The sequence below is a fragment of the Neodiprion pinetum genome, chromosome 3 (genome assembly GCF_021155775.2).
Source record: "Neodiprion pinetum isolate iyNeoPine1 chromosome 3, iyNeoPine1.2, whole genome shotgun sequence".
NCBI lineage: Eukaryota > Metazoa > Arthropoda > Insecta > Hymenoptera > Diprionidae > Neodiprion > Neodiprion pinetum.
This window is the reverse complement of record NC_060234.1, coordinates 8,556,476-8,583,627: the sequence shown is the minus strand read 5'-3', so window position 1 is coordinate 8,583,627 and position 27,152 is coordinate 8,556,476. Positions and strand designations below refer to the sequence as shown.

The following is a 27,152-nucleotide window of genomic DNA, read 5'->3' as shown; positions in this document are numbered from 1 at the left end:
ATTTGTACATCCAGAGATAGAGATAGAGGTACGCACAACTGGTAATGATTTTCATGTCATGCCCCGTACTATGTATGTACGTACCTACATACATGATCGAAAACGAATTTTGGACATAACCAGACCAATGTAAATTTGTCACTCGACGTTGAAATAAATTCTTTTCGTCGGTGGCAATCGCTTGTGCTCCATTTGTACCCATCCGTGCCGTTTTTCAAAAATCGATATCCTAACCACGTCACTTTATTTCAGTCCACTTCGTCACTCTTGTCTTTCTCGCACCGTTCTTTCATACTTCCATCCCCGCCATTTATTTGTAACGACTGAAACCCGTCACAGCTTTCCATATGATTTTGAAAAGGATGTTGCAACGTTTACTCGCGACGCAGAAGCTGTCGTATCCTGGTTGACTGAAAATAGACTCCAACTGAATGGCTCAAAAACTAAGGCGATGATACTGGAAAGCTTAGCATACACGTGCAGACTCGACCTCACAACCTGCCCCAAGATGAAAGTGAATAACCAAGACATCCCATACGTGACTGATGTCTTGAATGTTGAAATCTGGCTCATTCCTACGTTAAATTGGGACCTTCCCGTCAAAAGCACAGGCTGAAGAGTATATCAGTCACTCGTTTCTCTTAAAAGACACAGATGAACTCCATGATTCATTACCATCCTGCAATAACGACGTACAAACAAATGCAGAGAATCGCGCAGAGTATTTTCTGACCCGGCTAATTCAAGTGTATTCAAATATCATCTACGCAACCACTTGATGCAATTCAAAAATCCACCTTTCGAGATAACAACCGGCTTAAAATAGATTTCTCCATCAGTTGCACAATTCTTGTTCAGAGGAATTCATGCGATACAAGTACCTATATCTTTGAGCCACGCTGTCATTCGCAGTTAGGATTAATAATAATTTACGCACAATATTTTGTATACCCGAATATGATACTAACAGGTGGGTTTTTAAGTGCTAAATGGATGTCCCGACGAGCCGGACCAATGTTTATACAAAGTAGTCCATTTCACTCTGCTACTCTGAATAATCTGGTCATGATTGTTGATACAGAAAAACATTACTCGCAAAAGTTTATGGCATCTAATGGAGCAAACAAAGTTTTTCCAGTGAATGTTATCCAAAGGTTATATCTTTTGAGATTTCTGTGGTAGCAATGTTTTTTTCAATGGGCACTGCCTATTTTCTTACTCACTGCATGGAAGGTGATATTGAAACCAGTAATTGAAGGAGAATAAATCTTGGTAGCAAAGTTAGTACTTTTTTTAATTAATTTATTTTAACATGTGCTCAAAATGTTGTCCATCAATCTGAATGCACTTATGCATACGCATGATGAACGATTGCCAATCCAAGTAATCTAGGAAATTCTTCATTCGGCCTACACAGCACGAAGCCCCGAAATATCACTGGTTTATCATAATAGATGAACCAAAGCCTCCAAAGTTGATCACAAATATAACAATGCATATAAAAAATCTGACGAGAGTTAAAATAAGTGCCGATGTGCAATTTCCTTGTTTTTAATCCCTGGTTGAATCCCCCCACGTGGTACGTTCGAAAATTAATGAGTCCAAAGCTTGCACAGCGTGTCAATGGCATATCAAATTCTCTAACATCTCCCGGCTTTCCACACAAAAAATAGACATTTTCCAGGAATAACTTCAACCTAACTTTACTAAAAACCTCACTTCTTTCATGCGAATTGGTTGAAAATTAGACATCAGGTGGCTCTGTCCTAAGTTAAATAGACCAATTTTTCTCTCAGTTCAATTTTACTTAAACTCAGTTACCAAATGTATCAATAAACACTCCAATTTTAAGAAAACTAACGGAAGATTAGGATTAGCCATTCTTTCAAAAAACTAATAATAACGAGTCAAGGCCCATATCCGTCCTGACGAAGTTTGGCTTACATATTTTCAAGTGTAATACATTCACTCCTGGATATCGAACGTCCTGTTTCTGTGTCTGCAGGTCACTTCCACAGATAAGTAACGGCAAGTGGATCCACCCTTGCGACATCGGGTTTCCAACCAAGCGACCCCTGTGCTGGGCAAGCATTTGACCTTGGAAAATATGTTGGCTGTTCCAATAGATCAACGGATTCCCCGATCGAATGCTTGCGGACAGTCGATGTTTAGGACATGATAGGTTCTTAAGAGGTATTCCATCTTTGACAACCGTAGCCGAGAATCGTATGGAATCCAACCGACGAGCCAAATATTGATGGTGCCGTTTTCACTCATAGTCCCTGCAACTTAATTCGCAATCTTCGAGTTCGAGATTTGCCTTGGGTTTTAAATATTTGTCAAAATGACGGATTAACTAGTTCTATACGAAAGTATGCATAGCTACTAAGCGATCGTTTGGATTTCTTAACTGTTCTTGGAAACTCTCAATATCTGAATTTGACCGCAAGGAATAAATTATCGATGCTTGATCGACTTCATCCAAGTGAGTTGATTAAATTCAAAAAATATTCATGTTCATTTTCATGGACGATTTATTACCTACTTACTTACTCACTTACCTACTTCTGAAATCCTGTACCGATCGTCAAGTCTCAGGCAACTTGCATCTGAGAACTTGACGTGATTTCTCGTACTGTGTATGCAAAAGCTTGGGGTTTTTTTTTTTTCTTTTTTTTGGCACTTCGTTTGGTAGTATATCGAAAAATTGTAGCAACTATTTATGACACGCTTCAAGGTGTCGTACCTTTCATATCCAATTAGGAATGTTAATATCGCGCGCTTCGTATTTCAATCTACTATCAAACTTCTTTCTATATCGCTGTCAGCTTTTTATAAAAATGAGGAACTCGATGACTTTTTGGAAAACTTTAACCGCGTCTTACCTACTTTTTTAAACTGCAACTGTTTACCGGGTTCGGGAGCCGATTGATGGGAAAAACACAGCAAGTCATACTGCTTAAAAAATTTCGAAGCCGACAAAAACGTGGTAAGTAGCATGGATGTTTCAAATGCAACAAAGTTTTAACGAGCGATAAATTATAATTTTGTTATTTGGTAGATACTCGCAAGCCTAACAGTACTCGTTACAATATCTTATCATTCTGAAGGGTAGAAACGAAATTGTCAGTGGTACAAGTATAGACTTATAGAGGCAAACTGCGCCGTTTGTGGACCGAGCTGAAGTCGTAATAAGAGAGAGAAAGCAACAGCTGGGGTCGGCCCCTGGACTAACTCTGTCCTTTGGTTTGGGCTTCAGCGAGCCCATAACAGGTCATTCAAGTATTAGCTAACGCTGAAACAGGGGTATGCCATTTAGAGAAACGTTGTCAAACATTACCCTATAGTAGTAGGTATTCCAGGCAAGCGTTAGTTAACGTAGGAAATTCGAAGTGCGTCCTTAAAGCCAACACGCCGCCTGCTTCAGAATAATGAGAAATTTTCTTTTAAAGGAGGTATTAATAATGCATGAATTGATCAATAATAATACGTTAGCGGATATAATGTTTATTGGGTGGATTTAAAAAGATAGACAGTATATAATGTATTTAATACTCAATGAATAACGAATTCACGTTTTAATAGACATGTTAATGTGTATTGATAATCAATGATGACTAATCATAATAAAGTAGAAATAAATTGATCAGGACGTGACTGTAAATGGTATTTCTGCCATTATCAGTTAACGAATCCATTTGCCAATAAACTTTTCAAAAGCGTTAGCTAACGTTAAAAAAACAGTAGTTGTAAAACAAGCAAATGTCGCCAATCGTTATCACTAGGCGTGGGATGCAAAAATTGCAAAAAAATCGCAACCTGTCTCTATAGGTATATGGACACAAATGAGACACGATCGAATGATACTTCGAAAAATCAAGTCACTCGGTATGAGGAGCTTTTCAGTAGAAGAAAAAAGTTTATCAAAGAAATAGAAATTTTTAATGAATTTTCACCGAATTCATTTTTAGTTTCTATTATCGATTGTTATAATACTGATGATTGTGTCAAGTATGGTACACAATGTAATATATATATGGATGTACAAAAGACACTCAACTAAGTATTGCTAAACACTTGTGCTGAATATCCTGCAATAATTCTCCGTATAGTAGATGCAACATCACGTTGTACACGTTTATTCATTATTATACAGTAAGTATAATAATACACGGGGTTCAGAGTGAAAATTCAGTTCTGGTTTGTATTATACATTATACATATATATATACAAACATACATACATACATGTGTGACGGTATCGTAAACAACGCAATTAAACCGCAACTCAACGCGCGTATATAGTTATGAGCAGTATTACTTTACATTTACGCGTAATGTATAAAGTCGACCGGATAGTTTGTTACATATACACATATGTATATATATATATATATATATATATATTGTATATAGACGCGTGAAGCTATAGAATTCCACAAAATGAAAGAATCGGAAACTATGATCATAAATAAGAGGACATTCCTGTATCGTAAGTTAAAACAACATCCAGGAAAAAAATAAACGTTAACGCGTTGCTCGATTACATAATTATTGCAATATAATGTTATACATGAGCAAGTATAAGTTTGAATTATTCTGATAACGTCGTGGCTACGTAGCAAGTTTCGCTCATTTTTACGTTCCATCGTCTGGAGAGAAATATTTTTAATTATAACTTATCTTTGCAATATTATTGTATGTATTCGATGAGCAAGTATGAAACGACGATAAGGCGAAACACTTTTTACGCACCAGACAAGGTGAATCTTTAGAGAAAATAGAACAAAGTCTGATCACTGTGAAAATGTATCAGTTTAAAACACTAGCATCTCAATTTTTATGCGTATGATACTTATTTTTTCGAGTAATTAAATATTGTACATTATTTCCACAATTGACGAAGGATTACGTTTTTAGAATCAATTTAAAATAGTTTATGGCCGCGGGAGAAAAATTGAAATAATTACAATTCACATCACAAGGGATTGCGCAATGATAAATCTTGGTAAGTCATGCGTAGCTAATTGTTAAAAATTGTGCCACAAGGTTGAAGTTCGTTACGTTAACGTGACGAAACATTGAAAAGACGCAATTGCTATTTCGAAAATTCAAAATGACCGAAACAGTTGAATTTGCAAATGAATATGAGTATGTTCTGCTTTATATTTATACATACGGTTTACTGAATTTCGGGTAATTTCTAAGTTGCGAAATAACGATTATTCCTGAAATGGCATTGTTATTCACATTAACGTTACGAACTTCAACCGATAATAAATATTCTCGAGTCTCTTCAAATTGAGTTCCAGGTCCAAATGTAATACGTAACAAATTTACACAAATTTTCATAAAAACAAGAAAAAATTGATATATTTTCGTTTATTTTCTTCACATGGGCAGCGATCCATTCATTTTTAAATAGAATAATTTATTTCCATTGAGTTCTAACCGATCATATGAGTTTCGTTGATTTCCAATAATCAAATCCACCGATTATCAATCATTTTCAAGCGTGTATGCGGTGTTCAGTGATATCCGCATATCAAACAATCACAACCAGGCCCTGGAAATGGTTTATAACGTTGGAAATTTATTGGAAATCAATATAAAAAATTATAAATCACCATAAATATTTACTAACGAATGGAAATCATTGCAAATGAATGGTAATCGCTTTGATTGCAAGTGATTCCAAATGATTGTCAATTATTCAATTTATATCCCGATCGATTCTTTGTCGTTTCAAAAAATATTTCAATCGTATTTAAGTTCCTTTGGTTTACTATTTGATTTCCAACTGTTAAAAATTCGTAACTCCCTTGAGTGGAATTGCCTCTTCAATTTTTCCCCACGATGATCGTGTAACTATATTAGAGTTTTTCACGATAAAAGTGTACGTTCGTCTTTGGTACGGTATTGACGAGGTTCAAGTTCAATAGCGTTAACATGATGACGAAACACTGAGGAAAAAAAAGTGATTGAAGAAAAAGTTGATTTCGAAAAATATAGAAGTACGTTTCACTCTTCGACGGCTTACCGAATTATATCGACCAACCAACTACAAAGTTGTGAATTATCAATTTTTCCCCAAAGTTGCATCGTCACATTACCGAGAGTACCGGGTGTCCACGAAATTCCGGGACAATTAATTGAAAAATTCTAGTATCTTAATTTCGTTTTCTCATAAATTTTCAAAGATGTGATGAGTCAATCAGGGGTTGAATGAAAAAATGTACATACATATATCAGTTTACATGCAAAATGAATTGTCACATTTTTCCGTCAAAAATCTGTAATATAAGCTCTTTCAGGATAAACCAAAATACTCCAGAACTTCTCCAGAACTTAAGGAACAATTTGCGTTTTCCCGGATAATTCCAGGATTCAAGGATACGCGAGAAGCAGCGAGTATTGTAAAATTCCACACAATCGCTTGTATGACAGGTAAGACAAAATTCAACCTGCGCCCGGCGTTTGTCACGTGTACCGGGAATATCCTACCTGTCCATAAGCTGCAGACAGACAGGTAGGGGGATATCTCCCCCTCTAAATACTAATTACGTTACCGACACGCGATGCTTGTCTCATGCGTATCCCAATAAAGAGGCACGTGACCGCCATCGTGTCGCACGCTCTCTGGGAATTCTGGGAGAGAGAGAAGGAGAGAGAGAGAGAGAGAGAGAGAGAGAGAGAGAGAGAGAGAGAGAGAGAGAGAGAAAAGAGGCACGCCGTTGCTGCGGACGTGACACAATACGCAGTGGATCCAACACCGAAACTTTCGATGAGCGACTCCTGGACTCGACTTTGTGAGCTATTCGATTTCAAGGCATCCATACAATAGAAGACTGAATTATTCGAAGCAGCAAGCGACAGCTATATGTACAGACAAAGAAAATTCAATTTATTTTTCTCATACCGCCGCAATTGGTTCAATTTTGGTGTGCCATTTTTTTGATTTCTTTTTTTTTTTTTTTTCTTTCCTCAGCTCTCGATTTCATTATTTCGCGTACAGGGCATTCCATGACATCTGGATCGAGATTCTAAATCGATGTCTCAGATTGGCTTTATAATTGTGTGTGTTAGATACGTGACGAAAAACGCAATCGCGTTTCTTCGAGGAATTTTTTGAACCGGCGTATCTGAAGTGTGATTTAAAAACTGTGAAGTGAACCCACTTTTTAAAATTTGAAGAAGTTTAGACAGTTTTTTTAATACATTGACGTAGAATTTTGATCGAGATATCATGGAATGCCCTGTATGTAATGTTAGTTGAATTCGGGTAATACGCGTAGGTAAGTTTAACGAACATCCGATATCAATTGATACATTAATCTCAACATTCTTATATGAAATATTTTATAGTCACTCATTTTCAATGTATATCTAACTCTATAAACTGATCGAATGTTTTTTTTTTCCATTCAAATTATTCTTCTTCGATTATTATACCCTCATTTTCAATCCGACAATGAAATGATTTATCGTTATTTATCTCACAAAGATAAAACTTGACTATAACTGTATCGAATCAAAGAAATTCTTCAGTATTTCCATTCACGATAATATGCGAAAATAAATAGTATCTTCAAATTGAGAACCCAGTTTGTTTAATCTTTTGAAATACATACAATTTAATCGCAAAAAAATACTCGTTATACGCGATTAATCGGCACGACCGTCACAGCTCGTGAAAATTCTTTGACGATTGGTAAAGGTAAGGGGGAAAAAAATGTTTATTGTACAGAGCCGACTGAAAATAAAAAAAAATGTAAACTATAATCGTTGAATGACGTATCGACAGTCGAAGAGAAGTAGGTATTTTTCTCACGATCGCAGCGGTAATGGGGAAAAGCGATAAACGGTTTCCCGGAATCCTTTCGAACGCTGAAACTCTGATAATCCCGAATCCCTTATTACCGTCGCGATAACGACGCGGCGTGAATATTGAGAGGCACTTGCCAGATGATGCAGCGGCAAGTCGCACGTGCATCGGTATGCGTACGTACTTAACTTTGCGATTGTGAATCGAATCGAAGTGCAAACGATCGACGTCGAACCCGTGATAAGACGCCTCGGCGAAAGGCGTCGTGATACTGATAACGCTTTTCTCTCTCTCTTCGCAGCCGGAGGGAAAGAAGACAAAAAAAAGGCGGAAAATAGTTAAATAAAGTATTTTAAAGAATGTTTGAACGGGTTCTCTCTGCTAAAAACAAATGAAAACGAGAATCAAAAAAGGCTGTAAGTCATATTTGGAGAAAGAGAAATTCACTACAAAGTATGTATGTATGTGTCGAAGCCAATGTTTTTTAAGGAGAAAAATCTTTTTGCAAAAGAAAACGGCATTTGCAGCCTCATTTAACTCTCTTCTTCAAATGAGCTTGAAGTTTGTGCTTTTTTGAGAGAAACTCTTTTTTTTTTTTTTCGCAACGAGCAAAGTTGTCCGAAATTCGGTAATCCGCAATAATTACGGTATCAACAAGCTCATTTTACGAATTCAATTAAATACAGAGTTATTCTTCTGTAATGTTGGAGAATGATTTTTTCAGTGTTTCGTTACATTAACGTCGCTTACTTCAATCTCACAAGAACACGTTAGATAATAGATCATACATTTACAGCGATTAGTAATGCACTGATAACGAAAAATGGCGTAACGTGTATTCGAATAGATATCGGATTACTGTCGAACCAGCTGCAGGAAGGCAAAGTAAGAGTAAGAGTAAGATGAAGGTATACAACTATGGATTGAAAAAACTGACATACGACTGAAATGAAATAAGACCAAGGACAGCATGGCAAGCGAATAAAGGAGTGGGAAAAACTCGCCAAACTCAAACGCTAAACAAACAGTAAATTAATATTACTACTGGCATATCAATATATGCGTACTTAGAAGGTCGACTGTATTCTGATGTACGAAATATTGATCATTATCTGCACATCTATGACATGTTAAAAAACTGAATTGTTTGATTCGAAAGGGGGAGCGCAATTAAGAGATTTAAAATTTAACAAATACAAATTTCAACCTATTATCGGATTTTTTAAAAGTGCATCGTTTACGTTTAACTTTAACGAATAACAGTTGATTTGAACCGCAGACGAGTTCTTCACAAGTAATTCGAATCGGATTTCAGATAACAACAATAATTTCCCAGATACATCAAACTATCATCGTTCATAACCCGTCACATACTGGGTTTTGTTTATTCGTCGACTTGAGCAATTGGAGAAAAAACACCGTTGCTACTAGACGATCTGTAAAGAATTGATTAGCGAACAGAATAAAGCACACTTCATTGGAATAGGAAAAATATACGCGCACTTTGCGTTTAAAAAAGACCGTGAAATACGTGACCGCTCTGAAGTTGCAAACAGTTGACGCTCCGTGATTTGAAATTTGCGATTAGCAGATGTTTCAATCGCCAAACGTTTTTATTTGGATCGATTTAAATAGCTCTAATCAGATACGACCGGTTATTCGTATTTTTTATGATCAAATAGCAGCGGCAGGCATCCGAAACAATGAAGACGAGTTAGCGTTTAAAGTGATCTCTGAAGTTGCAAACAATTGACGTTCCGTGATTTGAAATTTGCGATTCGCGGATGTTTCAACCATCAACCGATTTCCGCTCGATAAAATTTAAATAGTTCTAATCAGTCACGAACGTTGATTCTTATTCATTATGATCAAACGACAACGGCGGGCATCCGAAAGAACGAAGAAGCGCTAACGAGAGAAAAAAAATAGCAGGTGGTGCGAGAGCGAGGAAGTTTTTATCGCGGCGAACAGCTGAGTCGAGGGGCTCGTGCAGGGAATATTGACAGGTTCGCGACTCACCGCAGACATTGAGCCAGCCCTCAACGCGACAGGGATATTCCAGCTTCATGGCGTTGACAGTTGACGATCACAGAGAGAATTCAAATTGCCCGCACACTTACGACGATCACACTGTCAGGCACATTACTAACAACCTGTTATCAACGGAGCTAAACCCAGAAACGGTAGAACAACGTCGCGGAATTCCTCGCGCAGCGTTTCATTTTTTCTCTTCTACCGCTTCCGCTCGCCTGGATTCATCGGATTTACATACTCACTTCTTCGTCAAAATACCCACGAACTGACGAATCCGTTTCACTTCACTTGACCTACGCTCGCTTTTCTGTCAGCCCGTAAACACCGCACGTATGCTTCGAGTTGTAACGACGTGATCGAAATGTCGAGACGTACGTCTACGCAAACCGAACACACCGAACGCGGCACTGGAACTGAGCTCAAAGCCGAAACTCGAAAGGCGAACGGCGCTTGACACCGGCGCGCTATTCGATTTGCCCACCCGCACGCAGCTGCTCGGTCGGTAATGCAGACTCGCGGTAACCGAATTAATCGCTCGTTTATTGCGTCAAATCGTTGTCTCTGATTCGATTGCCAGATCGTCAACACGCGCACTGTCAATTAGGATATTTTATTTATCCAATCATAGATAATTCTCGCGAAAACGGGCAGTCAAGGAGGCTTGTTAACGAAAGCTTTGATATCGTTGCCTAGTTTCAAATCGCTTCAAAACTGTTAAAAATCCATTAGATTCATTTTATTTCGCTGCAGGATGTCTTATTTTATTCAATGGACTATGTTTCTTCGGTATTTCAATTTGTTGATCAGAATCAATTATGATGCAATGTCGTAAAATTAAATATTTTACAACGTCATTTGTCCACGTGATTTTTCGAAAACAGTTTTCCAAATAAAATAAGCCATCGTAGAGTGAAATCTGACACACCTGCTGTAGATTTTTAATCAATCTTGAGCCATTTAAAATGATGCATCGAAATCCAGTGAATGCTGAATACACCGATTTGAAATTCGTCTAAACTACACATGTAGTCTGTAGACATTCGCAAACTGCGCTATTTATTTTATTCGTGTTCTTGACATGGTGAAACTAATAAAATTAACGTAATCAGACCCAAACAGTTTTATTAGTAGAAACAGGAGTCATTTTCTCATAATTTACCGTACAATGAAATAATACTTGTACTCGATTATAAATTAGTTACATTTAAAAATTTCATGTCTGATTTCACGCAATATTTAAACGCAATGCAACAGAGTTTAGCTCTGATTCGGTAAATATCTTAACTCAAAGTGCGCATACAATAATACAAATTTCAGTTCTATCGCGTCAGTGTGCGTTTAAATCATGGGCCGAAAAAAACATCGCAGATGGTCAAATTTTTTATTGAAATCGAAAAAATTTTCACTAGTCGGTGCAGCGCATTCAAATTTCACCAGCAATCATAGATATACGATTTTTCGCGTTCAAATTATCAAGATTGACGAATCTCATTTTGCACCTCCAATTATAGGGGTATTTGTAAAATAAATATTGATACAAGAAATACCGCATAGTTTAGTCAAATTCTCTTACGTATAACTGAAAATTCTGATCTTCGCACTTTGGTAGTTTAAAATTTTCTAGTTTTTTACGGTTAGCTAAAAGAGTGCACTGCAGTGCCGTTCTAATATTTACGATTACAATTTTACCTCTGCTCTCACATTAATAATTAATAGGCATTACAGGTTGTTGTGTTTTCGTTATCTTGATTATTAAATTTCAGGCTGAACAACATAACGTATGATAGTCGACTAAAATGTACAATCAGAAAAGTCACGAAACAAAGGTTTTTAACCCTGCGTCTGTGAACGTTTTTTCGACACCTCTCGTTTGTAAACCTGGATCTTTCACGACCGGCCATTTATCACCCTGTGAATACACTTAAAAAATTCCGACAAAGTTCATGCTAATGGTGGAAACCTTCGTCTTGATATACAAATCATAAAATTGTAGAAAAATAAATTTATTCACATATTTTTTGTTAAACCTGTTAAAGGTTGAACCTTTAAAGAAAAAAAATATTTCACCTCATTTATTTAAAATCAAATGCTCAAGTCAGGGTAGGTAAAAAAGGCAATAAATCATGTATTAGGCATTAGTATTCACACATTTTATTATCGAAAAGACATTTCTTTTATCGTTCGTTTTACAAACTGAATAATTTAAAACTTTTATTCGTCAACTCTTATGTTAAAAACGAAATTTTACATGGTTAATCAAAATTATTTTGACACCGAAGTACGCACCTCACTTGTTCAGCCGACCGTTGCTCCATTTTGTGCTAACACTAACAATAAGTCATATATATACCATTTTCTTTCTCATTAGGTAGGTTTACTCATGCAAAAAACACTTTCACTCACCTATGAGTTCAATATTCACCGTCTGTAAACCTGGGCCTTCCGTGTCTGCTCCGGATCGACCGGTTCACAGCAACTTTCCCGCAGGGTCTGGGACCTTTTTTTTAGGTGGGGATAGGAGCGACCACCCTTCTTTTCATAGAAAATTATTAATCGAAACCGTTTTGACCTGGACATGAAGGACCCAAGATTACAGACGAAGAGTTAAGAGATACAACTAATTGTGACAGTTTTAAAGCCATACGACTTAAATTTGCTTATAACAATATTCCCTCAACGTAATTTCATAACAATTAAGTGCAACTAATTCATGCTGAATATTTACAGTCACAGTTATTCTAAGCAAATAAGGAATAATCGAGAAAAATGTACACTTGTTTTCAATTTTTTATCCTTACTCTTGAGAAAGCAAATATCATCAAATAACAACTTCGTAGCATTCACAGATGACAACAATGTGAAAAAAATATTTTTTTTTACATTTTTTGAATCAATATTAAAAGGTGGAGGAATTTTAACGTCACATTTTTGGTTATGAAATGTTTTTCTTCTGAAAAATCCAGTAGTACAGATTACAATAAACTTTAAAGCCTATAATTTGAAATAATTTCTTCACCATCGTTTTGTTTTTTTTCAGTTGTCATCTGAATTATAATTGAAAACACATTGGTTTGACAAAATTTAACTCGATTAATATTACAGTTAATTAGCCTGTTGAGCCTTAAAACTTTGCAAATATCGAGAAAACAGCGGATAAATATACCGACAACAAGACTTTTCTTTGTGACAAATTCCGTCCACATGCGTGAACCGCGAGTACGCTATACTGAATACTAATTACTATTTATGACCTTGGTGGAAAGAGTTTTATCTGTTGAAATCGTAGTTTTTCAGAACACTCGCCTTTAGGTGGAATTGGAGCCGAAAAGGATCGCGACACTTTGCCCGGCTCACATAAGATGATTATCTCATCTCGTTAGTACTTTTTTAGTGTTATTCCGCTTTGATTATCGGGAGGATGAAATATATTTAAAATAGTTTGAACGCCATGTTGCATTTGTTTTTTTTTTTTATTTCAAACTGATTTGAACTGCAGTTGCCGACCGTAAAGTGAAGTAAGGTATACAGTTATACAAAATAAAATGACAAACAACAAGATATATCTCCATTACAAAGAAAACTATAAATCCTTACACTATGTATCTTATTTTACGTTTTATAACGCAATTTAAATACTCGTATCTTGACATTTTCAATTTTAAACTAGAATTGGGGCAGCGTTTCGGTTTGTCGAATCAAATAAAATTTTCACATTCATACATATATATTTCATTCTGAAACCATTTATGACATAATTTCACACACTGTCAGCGTACTGTGCCAGAATTACATCACTTTTGCGTCTCTACAGTCGATTGTTTCGTACCGTTTCGATTATCGCCCACGCACAAATTGCACGCCGCGAATCGCAAAGGCAGTCAAAGCTTGACCTCCGCCTCCGTTTCGAGCGCCGCTTAGTGGGAACCTCGAGAAGCTCACAACTGTCAAAATGGCGCTCAAGGCACAAGTCGGTCAAAGTGAGTAGAGAAATAAATTTCGTATTACTGATTAACGGGGTGTAGAAATTAGCGGGAAAGCAACGAGAAGTCAAGGGCAAACCCGGGTCGCTTAATTCGTGCTATTTTCCGCCCAGTTCCGGGCTCGTGAGAATGACAAGCAACCCGTAGATACGTGGGCGTACATCGCTCGAGGATTTCCCCGTAGTTTTACCCGGCCGTAGGTATCGCGATACGTCAAATTTCGGAAAACACGACGCGTCTCCTTTTTCCCTGTCCATGCCGGGACTCGCCGGGTTTCGCAGGCAGTTCCATCTCCCTCTTTTTGCTCTCTCTCTCGCTTCTTCGCTGTTTCTTTACCTCATCGCTTTCTGATTCGCTCTCCCTGAAAACCGCAATGACTCATCTCGACTGAGACAGCTAGGCAATGGTACAAAATACTCAACGCAATGCCTTCGCTTCGTGACAAAAGCGGTCTAACAGGCACGCTTCGAGTTTTTCACACGTTCTCAAATCGTTGAAACTATCCGTTAACTATAATCGCCCTCGGCTAATACGATTCGAATAGCTCATTCTAGCATACCTCGTTGATGTAAATAACACCTGTCAATTTACCTGTGATGATACCTTATGCGTGGCGTGAAATAACAGGAAAAGAAAACGTAGTATTTAACGTCTGACACTAGAATATATTGACAAATTAGGCTTACAGAAAAATCGAACACCATTAAGTGTAATTCACCTAGATTTCCTGTTTGTCTATTGGTTGACAACTAGGGAATCTGTAATTAGTGCACAAAGTGCATATTGATCCTCCCAGAATGCGTACTAGTCGTAATCGGTCTTCATTTGTTTTCATTTCCCGGTTAAAATTAGACGTTACGTTTCATATTTTGTTTTCAAAATGAATTCGAATATGACTGAAGTGGGTCGAACGCTTTTACATATAAAGAAACATTCGTTCCTTATTCGGTGGGAAAAACGTGGGAAAAACTAACGGAGAAGGCAGAAAACAAAAAAAAAAATCTGCAAAAATAGACGGAAAAACGCGGTGCATATGTCAACGTTTGATTTCGGTTCGATGCGTCGGCGCGAGTTTAAGGGGTCATTCGGCTGGCGTGACGTCATTGGTTCCAGGGGTGGATCAATACGAGACCGTCGAAGATTACAAGAGCACCGGGAGGTCACCCGACGAACGCGGGCTCCTCGTGTTCCGATAATCTCGTTAGCGCCTGAGCTTAGCTTTTGCGCACCTGTTTGAAAACGGAAGTCTGATATTGGGAATTGAATTCGATCCCGCTGATCTCTTGCGATCTATTTTTATTTCAATATTATACTACAGAAACGATCAGACAAAGGAACTACGTTAAATTATTGTTTTGCCGCAATGAGCGGCTCGATTAAATTTAAATTAAATTGTTAAATTAGCAATAATTGCCAAAAATTAATTAGATAAAAAAAGAATGAATCTAATTTATTAATAAAATTCAGGGCTGCCACTCTACCTGGAAAACCTGGTGTAGTCGGGGACTTTTATTTTGCCTCTACAATTTTACTTTTCGAAATTAGAAATTACGTTACTTTACGAATACTTTTATATCAAAATACCATTCGTTATTGAAGATAGAAAAACGATAGAAAAAATTCCTGGAAATGACTAGAAAAAAAAAGGACTTTCATTTTAGCTGGAAAAATTAGGGAGTTGTACCGGAATTCTGGAAAAACTGAAATTTGGTACTCAAATTTTTATATTGCAAATATTTTAACAAAATACTCGGCATATCTGTGTATACATGTAATTCAGTTTTGAGGAAAAAATTTAAATATAAGTAAAGCACGAAGATTTGAAAATATATAGAATGTAATTTTTAAAAATTGGTTACATTTTTTTTGTTCCACATTTGAATTTTAAAAGTCTAAATCTATGTGGAAAATCAAGATTTTGGATATAAAATCAACCTGGAAAAACAGAGAATTCTATAAACCTAAATTAGTGGCTATCCTGAAATTATTATCTTACTATTTCACTGAAATAGATTCACTCGATTATTTATATTTCAGGGTAATGACCCAATCTCATACCTATACAATTTTCTATTGATACGAATTGTTCCAATAATTCGTGTACCGACATGATTTTATTTTATAAAATTTTTCAAATCAAATTGTCTTATAGTACCAACTACTTCACTTTCTTTCTATCACTAACTGAGCTTATATTCCTATTCATATCAGTCGTCATTGATTTTCTGATGACTTTATAAATATCGTACAACCTACACTCACACACAATTATGTATTTCAGCATTTGTATTCTAACACTATTCAAAATACCAAGGAATTTCATATGGGTTCATAATTCATGAGAGCTTTAGTCACAGTTTATAATTCATGAGATCACAACAATTTTTTATGAAACTAAGTATATTAATCCAAAAGTATTTTTTTATTTTTTTTCCTGTAAAGCTATGACCGATTTCACTTACGAATAATGATAGATGTGGATCATTTTTAATTTACTTGAAGTTTCGATCTATCGGATTGAACGAAAAGTGTTCCAATAACAAATGAAATTATGAATATATCGTCTACTGTTATGTACTTTCAAGTAGCTAATTAGACATTATTCATTCCTAAAAACTTACCATTACAACAATAAACTGAAAACTCAAGTTTTTCATCAAGTTTGATCAATCGGAACTTAACGTACATAACTTTTATTAAACAACTTGCAATGAGGACAAAATTCTTGTTCTGTATAAATTTAACCGTTTGTACTTAATTGAATACTCTGTCAAAGCGAGAACTTATGCGAGAGTAACTGTGATAGAAAAATATACGATATTACATAAAACTGATGAATATCTTTCAGAGATTATGAATGAAGTCATCAAACAGAAAAAGAAAACAGCAGGTGGCGTAGAATGGAGAATACTGGTCGTCGATCAGCTGGCGATGAGGATGGTTTCGGCGTGCTGCAAAATGCACGACATCAGCGCGCAGGGTATAACATTGGTCGAGGACATCAACAAGAAGAGAGAGCCCCTGCCGACTATGGAGGCCATCTATCTGATCACCCCGTGCAATCCATCCGTTCAAAAACTTATGGAGGATTTCAACAATCCGACAAGGACAATGTACAAGAGCGCCCATGTTTACTTTACCGAAGGTATGATAATTTCCTTGCGACATCATCGCCAGGCACAGATTTAGTTGGACGTGATAAACTGACCGTCATACATAAGACACTCCTCCTCGTTTAATTTAAACTCACCCAAAAAACATCGATTTTATTTTCTTGTTTGTTTAATTTTTAACAGTTTCATTTATGCTTACATTTTACACATGCGGCGTCTGTTTGACCTATCGAGTATTCGGCAACCTGGGAATTAACTTTAAATTCTTGCAAGCTCGGTTAAGTTTCATTTTTAAAGGTTTAGAGTACCTGTTTCAAATTCAGGTTCTCAGTATTTCTTTCCATCTAGTTCAAATCTTTGAAATCCTTCATTACAAAAACATGAAATTGTTAAGAAATGTCTCACTTTTTAATTCTGTTATTAATTTTAGTTTTAGTTACAGTTAGAATTTGAGCTTGTTTATTTTCAGCGTGCGACGATGAGTTGTTCAAAGAATTGTCTCAGTCGATGGTTGCTAAATTTATAAAGACACTTAAAGAGATCAACATTGCATTCATACCGTATGAGGAGCAGGTAATTTATTATTTGTATAGTAAATGATAATTCTTCTTTCCTACTCGTATTTCGTGGTATTGGGGCACACTAATCACAAATTTAATATCATCGAATTATTAAACACAACCGAGATTATGACTTGTTGCTGTTCCCAACTTCCCAAAACCCTTCACATTTCGACCATGTTCTATCCTTATCAAACGACACACGAACCAGATCTTGCCATTGAATTAACTTTTTCGCTTGCTGTCAATTTGTGCCTGCACTTGTCCAGTTTGCCCGGAGGAGCTGTTCAATGAACTCTGCAAGTCTCTAGCTGCTAAAAAGATAAAAACCCTGAAAGAGATCAACATCGCGTTCCTGCCGTACGAATCGCAGGTGAAGAATATTTGCAGAAGAATTTTTTTTTTTCAACAAATTAGAACGAAAACCGTAAATTATCCTTCTGATGAACGCATTATAATTTAAGTGTAGCGTCCACCAGATTAGATTAGACATCATTTGTCATTGCAAGCTTACGATTGATTATCGCTCTTTTCAAACTCATGATGCATCGTCTTGTCTTTATTTTCATCTAAAAGAACAGTTTGCCTTGCAATTATTTCCTTCAAGCAGGTCAATGGTCAACAAATCAACCTTCCTTCTAACCGTTGCTATTCTTCTACTTCTTTTTCTTTTCATTCTTCTTATTCTTGTTCTTCATTGCATGCGCATGTGATTAACCATTGGTCAACGGTATTCTGATACTCTACTCATTTACAATCAGAGTGCTCATCAATTTAGAAAGTCTAAGACATCTCAGGGTTTTTAATTTCGCAAAGAAATCTCAACAAGTCTCATAAAACTTTTTATACAATTTTCAAATCTTGCAAGAAATTAAACCGTTCGTAACGAACTCTACTTACTTACGTACTTTCGATACACAGTAAAGTTCGTGACTAGGAAAGGGACAATTTTTATGTAGCCTACTTGCGATCATTAAGGAATTTTTTAATTGCGCAATAACTGGACACTCTGAATGATTGATGTGTGGTTAAAATGCACCCCGTATGTATCTGTTGAATTGATCATTCTTGCTAGTCAGATCATAAGTAAATTACATTGCTTTGCTTCATTAGGTGTGACTCTATCTATATCATCTAATTTAACAATTAACGGCTTCCAGGTATTCTCGCTGGATTCCCCTGAAACGTTTTCCTGTAGTTACAATCCTTCATTTATAAACTTGCGAAATGCTAACATGGAAAGAATCGCTGAACAAATCGCAACGCTGTGCGCTACTCTTGGGGAATATCCATCTGTCAGATATAGAAGGTGTGTAATAATAAGCTAGTACACAATATCGTTTCAGAAGTATCTTAAAGCAACCTCGCCGAAGTTGTAGTACAATTTTAACTTCTTTACTTACAGCGACTTTGACCGCAACGTCGAACTGGCACAAATGGTGCAGCAGAAACTCGATGCCTACAAGGCTGACGAGCCGACAATGGGGGAGGGACCAGAAAAGGCGCGGTCTCAGCTTCTTATTCTCGATAGAGGATTCGACTCTGTCTCACCACTTCTACACGAACTCACTCTACAGGCTATGGCCTATGATTTACTAGAGATAGAGAATGATGTGTACAAGTACGTCTTACAATTTGGTTTAGCAATTATCGTAGAGTATCCATGTCGCACCTTTTTTTTTTTTTTCATCCATTCTTAAAAGAATTTTCCCGTATTTTCACGTTAGCCCAGAAAAACATCTGCCAAATGTTTTTAAATTTCCAATCCTAAGTTGTGAAATTTGTTGAAAACTAGACTTTTTAAAAAATCTACTTTTCATTTCGTAAGAAAGATGAGATATAGTCAGAAACAATGGCCCCACTAACATAAAAAAACCCCATATATTGTTATTCGATTTGCATTGACGACTTGCTAATCATGTTTATTACTCAATTAGGTACGAAGCATCCGCTGGACAAGCTGAAAAAGAAGTATTACTTGATGAAAACGACGAGTTATGGGTCGATCTCCGGCATCAGCACATAGCTGTCGTATCCCAGTGAGTGCCCGTAGTCTTTTGTAGTACATATGTTTATATGCCTTGCTTCCTAATATCGATGAATTCATAATTTTATTGTACCCAGAAATGTAACAAAGAACCTGAAGAAGTTTACGGAATCTAAGAGGATGCCACAGGGGGACAAGCAAAGCATGAGAGATCTTTCGCTGATGATTAAGAAGATGCCACAGTACCAAAAAGAGCTCAGCAAATACGCGACACATTTACATCTTGCCGAAGATTGTATGAAACGTTACCAGGGAAACGTCGATAAGCTTTGCAAAGTTGAACAGGTATGCATATTATTTGTATCATTACATTCAAAATACTATTGACACTTTGCATTTGTACAGCAATATCATTAATCGCTTAACCTTCCGGCTAACTTGTTTTCGATCTAAAGGAAATGAATTATGTAACAATGCATCCCATTCTCTCACGTCAGCTACATTGCCAATCATTGTCACATAATTCGCGTAGAATTTGTATTTTATTTCAGATTGAAAACAAGTTAGCTGGAAAGTCAAGATGCTAAGAAATATTACTTTACCTTGAATAATTGGGATCTGAATCTCGAGAAATCTAGTGACTCACCAAAATTTTTCACATTGACATCAATCGAATTACTTCATCATAATACCAAAAGATCTCACGCGATTTTGGGATGTAACAATAACAGATGGGAAATTGTAGTAATAAATATACTTGACGAGGTTGAAAAATTTATCTTCATATTTTACAGGACTTGGCGATGGGAACGGATGCAGAAGGAGAGCGCATAAAGGATCACATGCGTAATATTACGCCAATTTTACTCGATCAAACTGTCGACAACACAGACAAACTACGTATAATAGCGCTTTACGTTATCAGCAAGAACGGCATTACAGAGGAAAATTTGAACCGTCTTGTTCACCACGCCCAAATATCCCCGGACGACAAGCAGACCATCGTCAATATGGCGAATCTTGGTATCAACGTCGTGGTAGAAGTAAGTGCAAATAGTTATTTAAAATAAAAATCACTCAAAGTGATTAGAGCAATGAAAAAGAGACTAAAATACTGAATAAAATGAGACTCAAAATAAGATTAAGAGTTACGTTATCGATTTCAAACGGCCAAAAATTTGGTAGATTCGTTCAATTTTACTCCACAATGGTTTATTTAGTTTGGAACTTCCTCCGTGGTAGCCATATCATGAAGTCCTATCTAAGCGCTTAGAAATGTCTATTAAGTGTTCCTGATGATGGCTGGCTGGGCCCAGCCGAAACGTTGCCAAATGAACCCTAACGGTTTTACTCCTGTCAAAAATTAACCTTCACCGACGAATTTCCCACTCATAAGTCTTGAAACATCGATATCTAACGAAAACTCAATTTTTTCACTTCCGGGGTGATAACAATAACCTCTTTTTTTCTTTGAAAAAAAAAACGGAAACGGGAAGTTAGAAATTAAAGTAGGTCTGGTATGCGATTTATCACATGAACTTTTTCCCCAGGGTACAGTTGCATAATATTTCAGTCAGCTTCCACTCAGTGCTGTGCCATGCTGTGCCGCATAGTGCTCGCAGACCTTAATGCTGTCCACAGTGAAATTTTCTTCCGATTACTGTGATTTTGTAGTCATTTTTTCAATCAACTCCATTACAGACGAAATAACTTGCTTACACCTAATGTAACGATTGCATTCTACAGGGTAACCGCAAAAAGATGTACACCATAACTCGTAAAGAAAGAATAACCGAACAAACTTACCAGATGAGCCGCTGGACTCCAATTATCAAGGATGTAATGGAAGACTGCATCGAAGATAAACTAGATAGCAAGCATTTCCCGTTTTTAGCTGGACGGGCAGCAAGCTCCGGATATCACGCACCGACTAGGTAAACATAGAAAATTTATCCGTTTTTCAGGGCATTTTTTTCACACTTGCAGGTTGCCTAAGTTTAATTTCAACATTTTCAGCGCCCGCTATGGTCACTGGCACAAGGATAAAGGTCAACAAACAATCAAGAACGTACCTAGATTGATAATATTTATCGTCGGTGGTGTTTGCTTCTCGGAAATCCGTTGCGCATACGAAGTAACGAATGCATTGAAAAATTGGGAAGTCATTATCGGTAAGAAAATACGAATTAATTTATTATTTACAAAATTGCATTTTTGAAAGAGAACCAATACAGAAAACTGGTAGAAAGAGTAAAAAGTTGAAAACATACTAATCCGTGGATGATATTTAAGTTAAACGACATATAGATACTTGCAGTTCAGTTTCTGTAATTTTCGATTTTAACAGGTTTTTACTTCGAGCTCCTGAAGTAGTGCTAACTCAAGATGTAATTTCCCTAAACGTATCCGATTTGTGTTACAGGTTCTTCGCACATAATCACACCAAAATCGTTCCTAACGGATTTGAGTAAGCTGCATGTGTAATGACTGATCGTTTAAATAATAACATTACATTCCTGCAATCAACGTTACGCAAAGATTCTTTGATGAACCTGCAGTTAGTGCTTGTAGCCTTGGTTTTTGTCAGTATTATCAACCATAGATTAGAATTATAATGAATTCTTGATGTCAATTCATATATATGTATTAGCGGGTCCTATCTTATATATATATATATATATATATATAAATATATATGTATATGCACGTATACACTGTAGCAGTGGTATACGACGAAGTATGATAATTATACCTGAACCTGATAGAAGATAACAGAGATTAGTTTTAGACATTTAGCCAATAAATGAATAAGAAAAAAGGAAAAAATAGAAAGCGGAAGAGAGAATATCAGAGAGAAATAATTTATACCCCAAAATTAAGTGCCTATATGGTGGACAATTCGTTAAAGATTTATGCGTTGATAATGCTGATAGCGATGTAGTGTTCATATATGAAGTACGTGTATATGATGTAGTACATACATTTCCAAGCAATATACTATGTTTATTCATAAAATCATTCGCTACTTTGAAATTATGTCGAATGCGAGTATACCTGAGTGTAAGAAAAATATTAGTGATAAAATGATGATATAACTGTGTACATTTTTCTTTTAATGTTTTCTATTTTTCCGTTATTGACTTGCGAATTATTTAAATAATATTATCGTCAATCGTGAATTTCATATAACTATTATCTTTAATTTATTTGATGATTTGAAAATTAATTATTTTGTATACGTATATTTAAAGATTTTCAGTTTAATGTTATCGAGTATATTTGTAAGAGACAATTTGTTGAACCTTTTAGCGGTTCTAACGCGAATCGGATTCTCTCTAATAATTATTAACAATGTTACGTCAAAAATACGTAGATTGACTCTGTACTTGCCGAAGTTGTCCAGTCGTGGTTTTGCGTTATGTAGCTTGAGTATAACATACAGCAGAACTGTCTTCGCCATCAATGAAGATAACCAATTAATACTTTCTACCTAGCAAACTACAGTCCGCGATGATTTCAATTGTGTATTTAGATTAAGTGAACAATAGTACCGGTGCTACACGTAGGTTCTAGAAGAATAGAAATCTGTGTTTCCTGATGCATGTTTAGTTTGATCTCCATATACAACAAACACGAGTTGCACCCAAAGCTGTATAAATCACTCGCCGCTGGTTTGTGAATAATAATCATAATTCAATAATATCTTGAAACTTACGATCAAATTATACTACGAGTTATGGGATGTGCTAAATTATTAATTATATTATACCTATATTTTAAAATAAATTGTATAGATTCAAAGAATGTTCAAGTATATAATGTGTATTACACACACACATACACACACACACACACACATGATATACATACATAAACGGCGTTCACGATCGGTCAGTGTAATATTATCCGTTACTTAAGATAATTTTTAATATATATATATATTAAAATATTATTATCATTGTTATCATTATTAAATTCACAATATTTATAAATTATATAAAATATATAATATAATATATACCTATGTATCTAGCTGTATGCTAAATGAAGTGTTCTGCTTATAAAGGCCTATACATGTCATCATCATATGAACTACGGCATTATTCATTCGTGATCCGTATTTAATCCCTTCGTAATAAAATTATAATCTAAGATAGCCGTTTTTTAAATACAGTTGACTTTTCGTTTTTCCGTGTTGCGTTATTTTTCCTTTGATGGCAAAGTTTTCTAAACATTATGTACCAATGCTATGGAGTCGATTCTATACGTTCAATAAAGAAAGTGAAACGTTCGAATGGAACACAAATGACGGAACTTGAAAACTTGAAATGTTATCGACGGTGTTAGAACGAGTAAAAAGAGAATCAATTGGTAAATCATAACGATTACGGATGCAAATCTATTGCTGGATTCCTCAACCGTACATCTAACATCAAACGGGATGAATCAGAATGAATTTCTCCTGGATAAGACTGCGACTGCGCAAAACGCATATTTGAATGTCCGTGGACTTGCGGCTTTGGCACTTGGGGCATCAGTTTGCATGCCCAGTTGCTCGTATTAAGGCGCCTATTAGAGTACTGATCTGTGGCACCGATAATACGATGATCTACTGACTATTTTAATGGATCTTCTCTGAGTGTCTAATTTTAAATAAACAACAAACAGGTTACGATTTGTTAACATGAATTTTATATCACGTCGGATCAGGTACAGAGAATTTTTCTTGTGATGGCAGTAAAGTAAATAATTAGATGTACATGACGTAACTATAACTATTCATAGTAGAACTATTCGCAAATGTTGTTACAATAGTATATTTTCTGAGACCTGTCGACTCGCGATGGAAACCTAAAACTCAGCGTTAACATTCTACGTGTACGTCATCAGGTCAATTTGTACAATAATATAATATTACATGTACGTACGTATAATAATATTTATATGTAAGATCGGACTCCGAATCGTTACTCACCCGATTTCTCCGTACTTTAAAATATAATTATTTACACACATACAAATTTTCTCAAATAAATCCCTGAGGTTCTAAATTTAAGCAATATACTTATACATCTTATACACTACCGTTGGAAATTAAATATATAAATGATGCGTAAAAAGTTCTTTTAAAAGGATGTAAACATTCGTTTTTCAACAAACTGTCGAGGTTCTGTTCTGTGTTCATTGTTCAATATAGAAATTCGAGTTATTTTTGGTAGTCATTTATCATGAGTAGTCACTAGATGTCACTAGGGGTTCAATATTCGCGTGAGCAAAGACGTTAGCAGCTGTAATAAGTTTCGCCAATTGTGTCAATTGCCAACACATTTTATTCATAACCGTTCGACGTGAAATGAGTCAAGGTCAATTTACCATATTTCTCCAACAGTATGCATAATTGTATAACTGTCACATATACTTGGGTACGTAACGTTTCTAAATGCGATCAATAACAACAGTTATTCAATGTCAATTCGATTAAATCCTTAAATCTACATCCGTAGCACCATGATCATTATCATCAAGACACAAACAGTCGAGACTTTCCTAGCTGCCCTATATAGGCGAATCTTTCTTGAACTCATCCCTTTTGGAAGGGTCTAATATAGCGCCAGTGCACAATGTGCATGTGGTTTATCCGTACTTGAAACCTAGCGATGGTTTGAGCTTGCATAAAATTTAACTATAAATAAAACTAAATCACTGTCTTTTTCCTATTTGGGTGTCACGGATTGTCGAATATTTCCAACAACAAAACGTCGAAGCAATCTGACCGCCGTTGAACCCTCGTCGATTAATCATACACATAAATACGTAAAACACCAAGACTCAAGGCAGGAGCTGGCCTTTCTGCGGCTCAAGGACCTGCGGTGCGGAGGGTGCGACAGACCTGGGGGCCGGCCCCAGAGTCTTCGTTCTGCCGGAGTAATAGTCCTCGATCTCTTGAAGGCTTCTTCCCTTGGTCTCCGGCAAGAAGATGTAAAGATAAACCGTGCCGAGGAGCGGAATCATACCGAACATCAGGTAGATACCAGGTTCCGTAAGGGCGACCCGCAGGAACGGGAAGGACTTGACCACCGTGAATACGAAGATGTGAGCGGACATAGTGGTCAGGCCTCCGACGATTCCGCGGACTTGAACCGGGTAAACCTCACCGATCATCACCCATGGTATGACCAAAAATCCGAGAGTGCAGAAAATGGTGTAGCTAAATATGCAGAACACCGGTATCCAGGAGTGAGCGCTGTTCAAAATCACGTCAGTCGTCCCGGCAGCCTTAGCCACCTTTGCCGCCTCCGCCGCTTCCGCCATAGTGGCGAACTTGTAGATCCCGAGGCCAAGCATGGACAGTGCGCATCCAATCGACGACACGAAGGTCAGAGGACGACGGCCGCATCTTCGGCATAAAATACAGGCAGCGACGGTCGAGACGAGTCTGACCGCCCCGAGGATCATGGTGAGGTAGTTTTTGTCCATCTTCGCGCCTGAGGCTTGGAATATTTCAACCGCGTAGAAGGTGATGGCGTTGGTTCCCGACCATTGGTAGATCAGGAAATAGAGGGCGAGAACGATGAAGGGCTTTATGACCTTGGGCTGCAGGATGGCTCTTAAGATTTCACTCGGACCGGAAAGGTGTTGGACCTTATTCTGCTTGCTGAAGTTTATCAGCACGTCCATTTCCCGCTCCAGGTTGCAGCTCTTCCCCCGGAGTCTGCCTAACGCACGTCTCGCCTGCTCCGGCTTCTGACGCGACATCAGGTACGACGGGGTCTCGGGGAAGAGAAAGATCAGGATCAGGGAGGTTAGCGGGACCACGGAGCTTATGGCAGCGCATATCTGCCAATGAAGAAAACCGCCAATAATGTACTCGACCAGAACACCGGTGCTCACTCCGACGCTCGCGATCGCCACTAACATTCCTCGGAGGTGAGGCTGCGTTACTTCCGCGGCGTAGACTCTCGCCGGCGCACCGACCATCCCCGAGCCCAGACCCACGAAGAACCTGCCCGCATATATCATATCGATGTTCGTTGCGAAGGTTATTAGGACCCATCCCAGAAGCGTTGGTATCTGCGTTATGATCAGCGTCATCTTTCTACCCAGAAGGTCTGACAAGTAACCGGACAGAAAGCAGCCGATTGGAGTGCCGATCGCGTTGATACTTGCTGAAAATGAAATTAGAGGTCTGTTAGCACTTTTGCGTCAAGTTTTCAATTGCGAGAAAGGTTTTTTTCTGTTGTCTTCTAGCTAGATCCGAATTGAAGTCAGGTCTACACTTCGCGAAAAGGTGGCTTGTATTCAATTGCACAAGTCACGTGAATTAGTGAAGTCAGATGAATTCATGTGAGATCTCCTAAAGTCATTTCAAAATCGCTTGAACTCAATCTGAGACTTTTGACTTCGTAAGGTTGGTTGGAGTCGTATACATGGATTCAACTGACTTCAAGTCATCTGAAGTTACTTGAATTCAAATTGTTTCCTTTGACTTCATATGACGAGTTAAAGTCACGTGAAATCATTGACAATCAAGTGGATTGACATGAGGCTGCTCGAAGTCTTTGAACTCATCTTGAATGGTCAACTTCTCGATTTTCTTAATCTTAGAGAGCTACGTTATGACTGCATGATATAACAATGCTGCACCTCATTTTA

The 27,152-nt window shown here is 37.0% G+C and overlaps 3 protein-coding genes across 6 annotated transcripts in view; 1 reads left to right on the top strand and 2 right to left on the bottom strand.

The window, feature by feature from the left end:
- raskol (Ras GTPase-activating protein raskol) overlaps window positions 1–10,258 on the bottom strand; it is a 232,647-nt gene extending 222,389 nt beyond the window's left edge. For both annotated transcript variants that reach the window (XM_046619079.2, XM_069134882.1), the window contains exon 1: window positions 9,845–10,258. In XM_046619079.2, the coding sequence (XP_046475035.1) occupies window positions 9,845–9,893 (49 nt within the window). In that variant the 5' untranslated portion in view covers window positions 9,894–10,258. The remainder of the gene's footprint in view (window positions 1–9,844) is intronic.
- A 3,497-nt stretch (window positions 10,259–13,755) lies between these two features.
- Rop (Syntaxin-binding protein Rop) lies at window positions 13,756–25,667 on the top strand. 2 transcript variants are annotated; one of them, XM_046617362.2, is made up of 11 exons: window positions 13,756–13,836; window positions 16,688–16,984; window positions 17,782–17,885; window positions 18,673–18,821; window positions 18,918–19,133; window positions 19,450–19,551; window positions 19,637–19,844; window positions 20,294–20,542; window positions 21,246–21,433; window positions 21,516–21,670; window positions 21,922–25,667. In XM_046617362.2, exons 1-11 carry the CDS (start codon window positions 13,809–13,811, stop codon window positions 21,981–21,983), a joined length of 1,758 nt encoding a protein of 585 aa, XP_046473318.1. In that variant the 5' UTR covers window positions 13,756–13,808; the 3' UTR covers window positions 21,984–25,667. The 2 variants fall into 2 exon arrangements, with proteins under 2 accessions (XP_046473318.1, XP_046473317.1); XM_046617361.2 differs by lacking the exon at window positions 17,782–17,885 and adding an exon at window positions 17,422–17,525.
- LOC124214746 (facilitated trehalose transporter Tret1-2 homolog) overlaps window positions 24,169–27,152 on the bottom strand; it is a 51,823-nt gene continuing 48,839 nt past the window's right edge. For both annotated transcript variants that reach the window (XM_069134471.1, XM_046617360.2), the window contains exon 3: window positions 24,169–26,665. In XM_069134471.1, the coding sequence (XP_068990572.1) occupies window positions 25,329–26,665 (1,337 nt within the window). In that variant the 3' untranslated portion in view covers window positions 24,169–25,328. The remainder of the gene's footprint in view (window positions 26,666–27,152) is intronic.

Excerpts from the sequence above, each read along its gene's own strand:
- Rop (XM_046617362.2), top strand. The coding sequence starts at position 13,809 with ATGGCGCTCAAGGCACAAGTCGGTCAAA. Across the intron at positions 16,985-17,781 it reads CCATGTTTACTTTACCGAAG|TTTGCCCGGAGGAGCTGTTC; the intron begins GTATGATAATTT and ends GCACTTGTCCAG. Across the intron at positions 18,822-18,917 it reads CCATCTGTCAGATATAGAAG|CGACTTTGACCGCAACGTCG; the intron begins GTGTGTAATAAT and ends CTTTACTTACAG.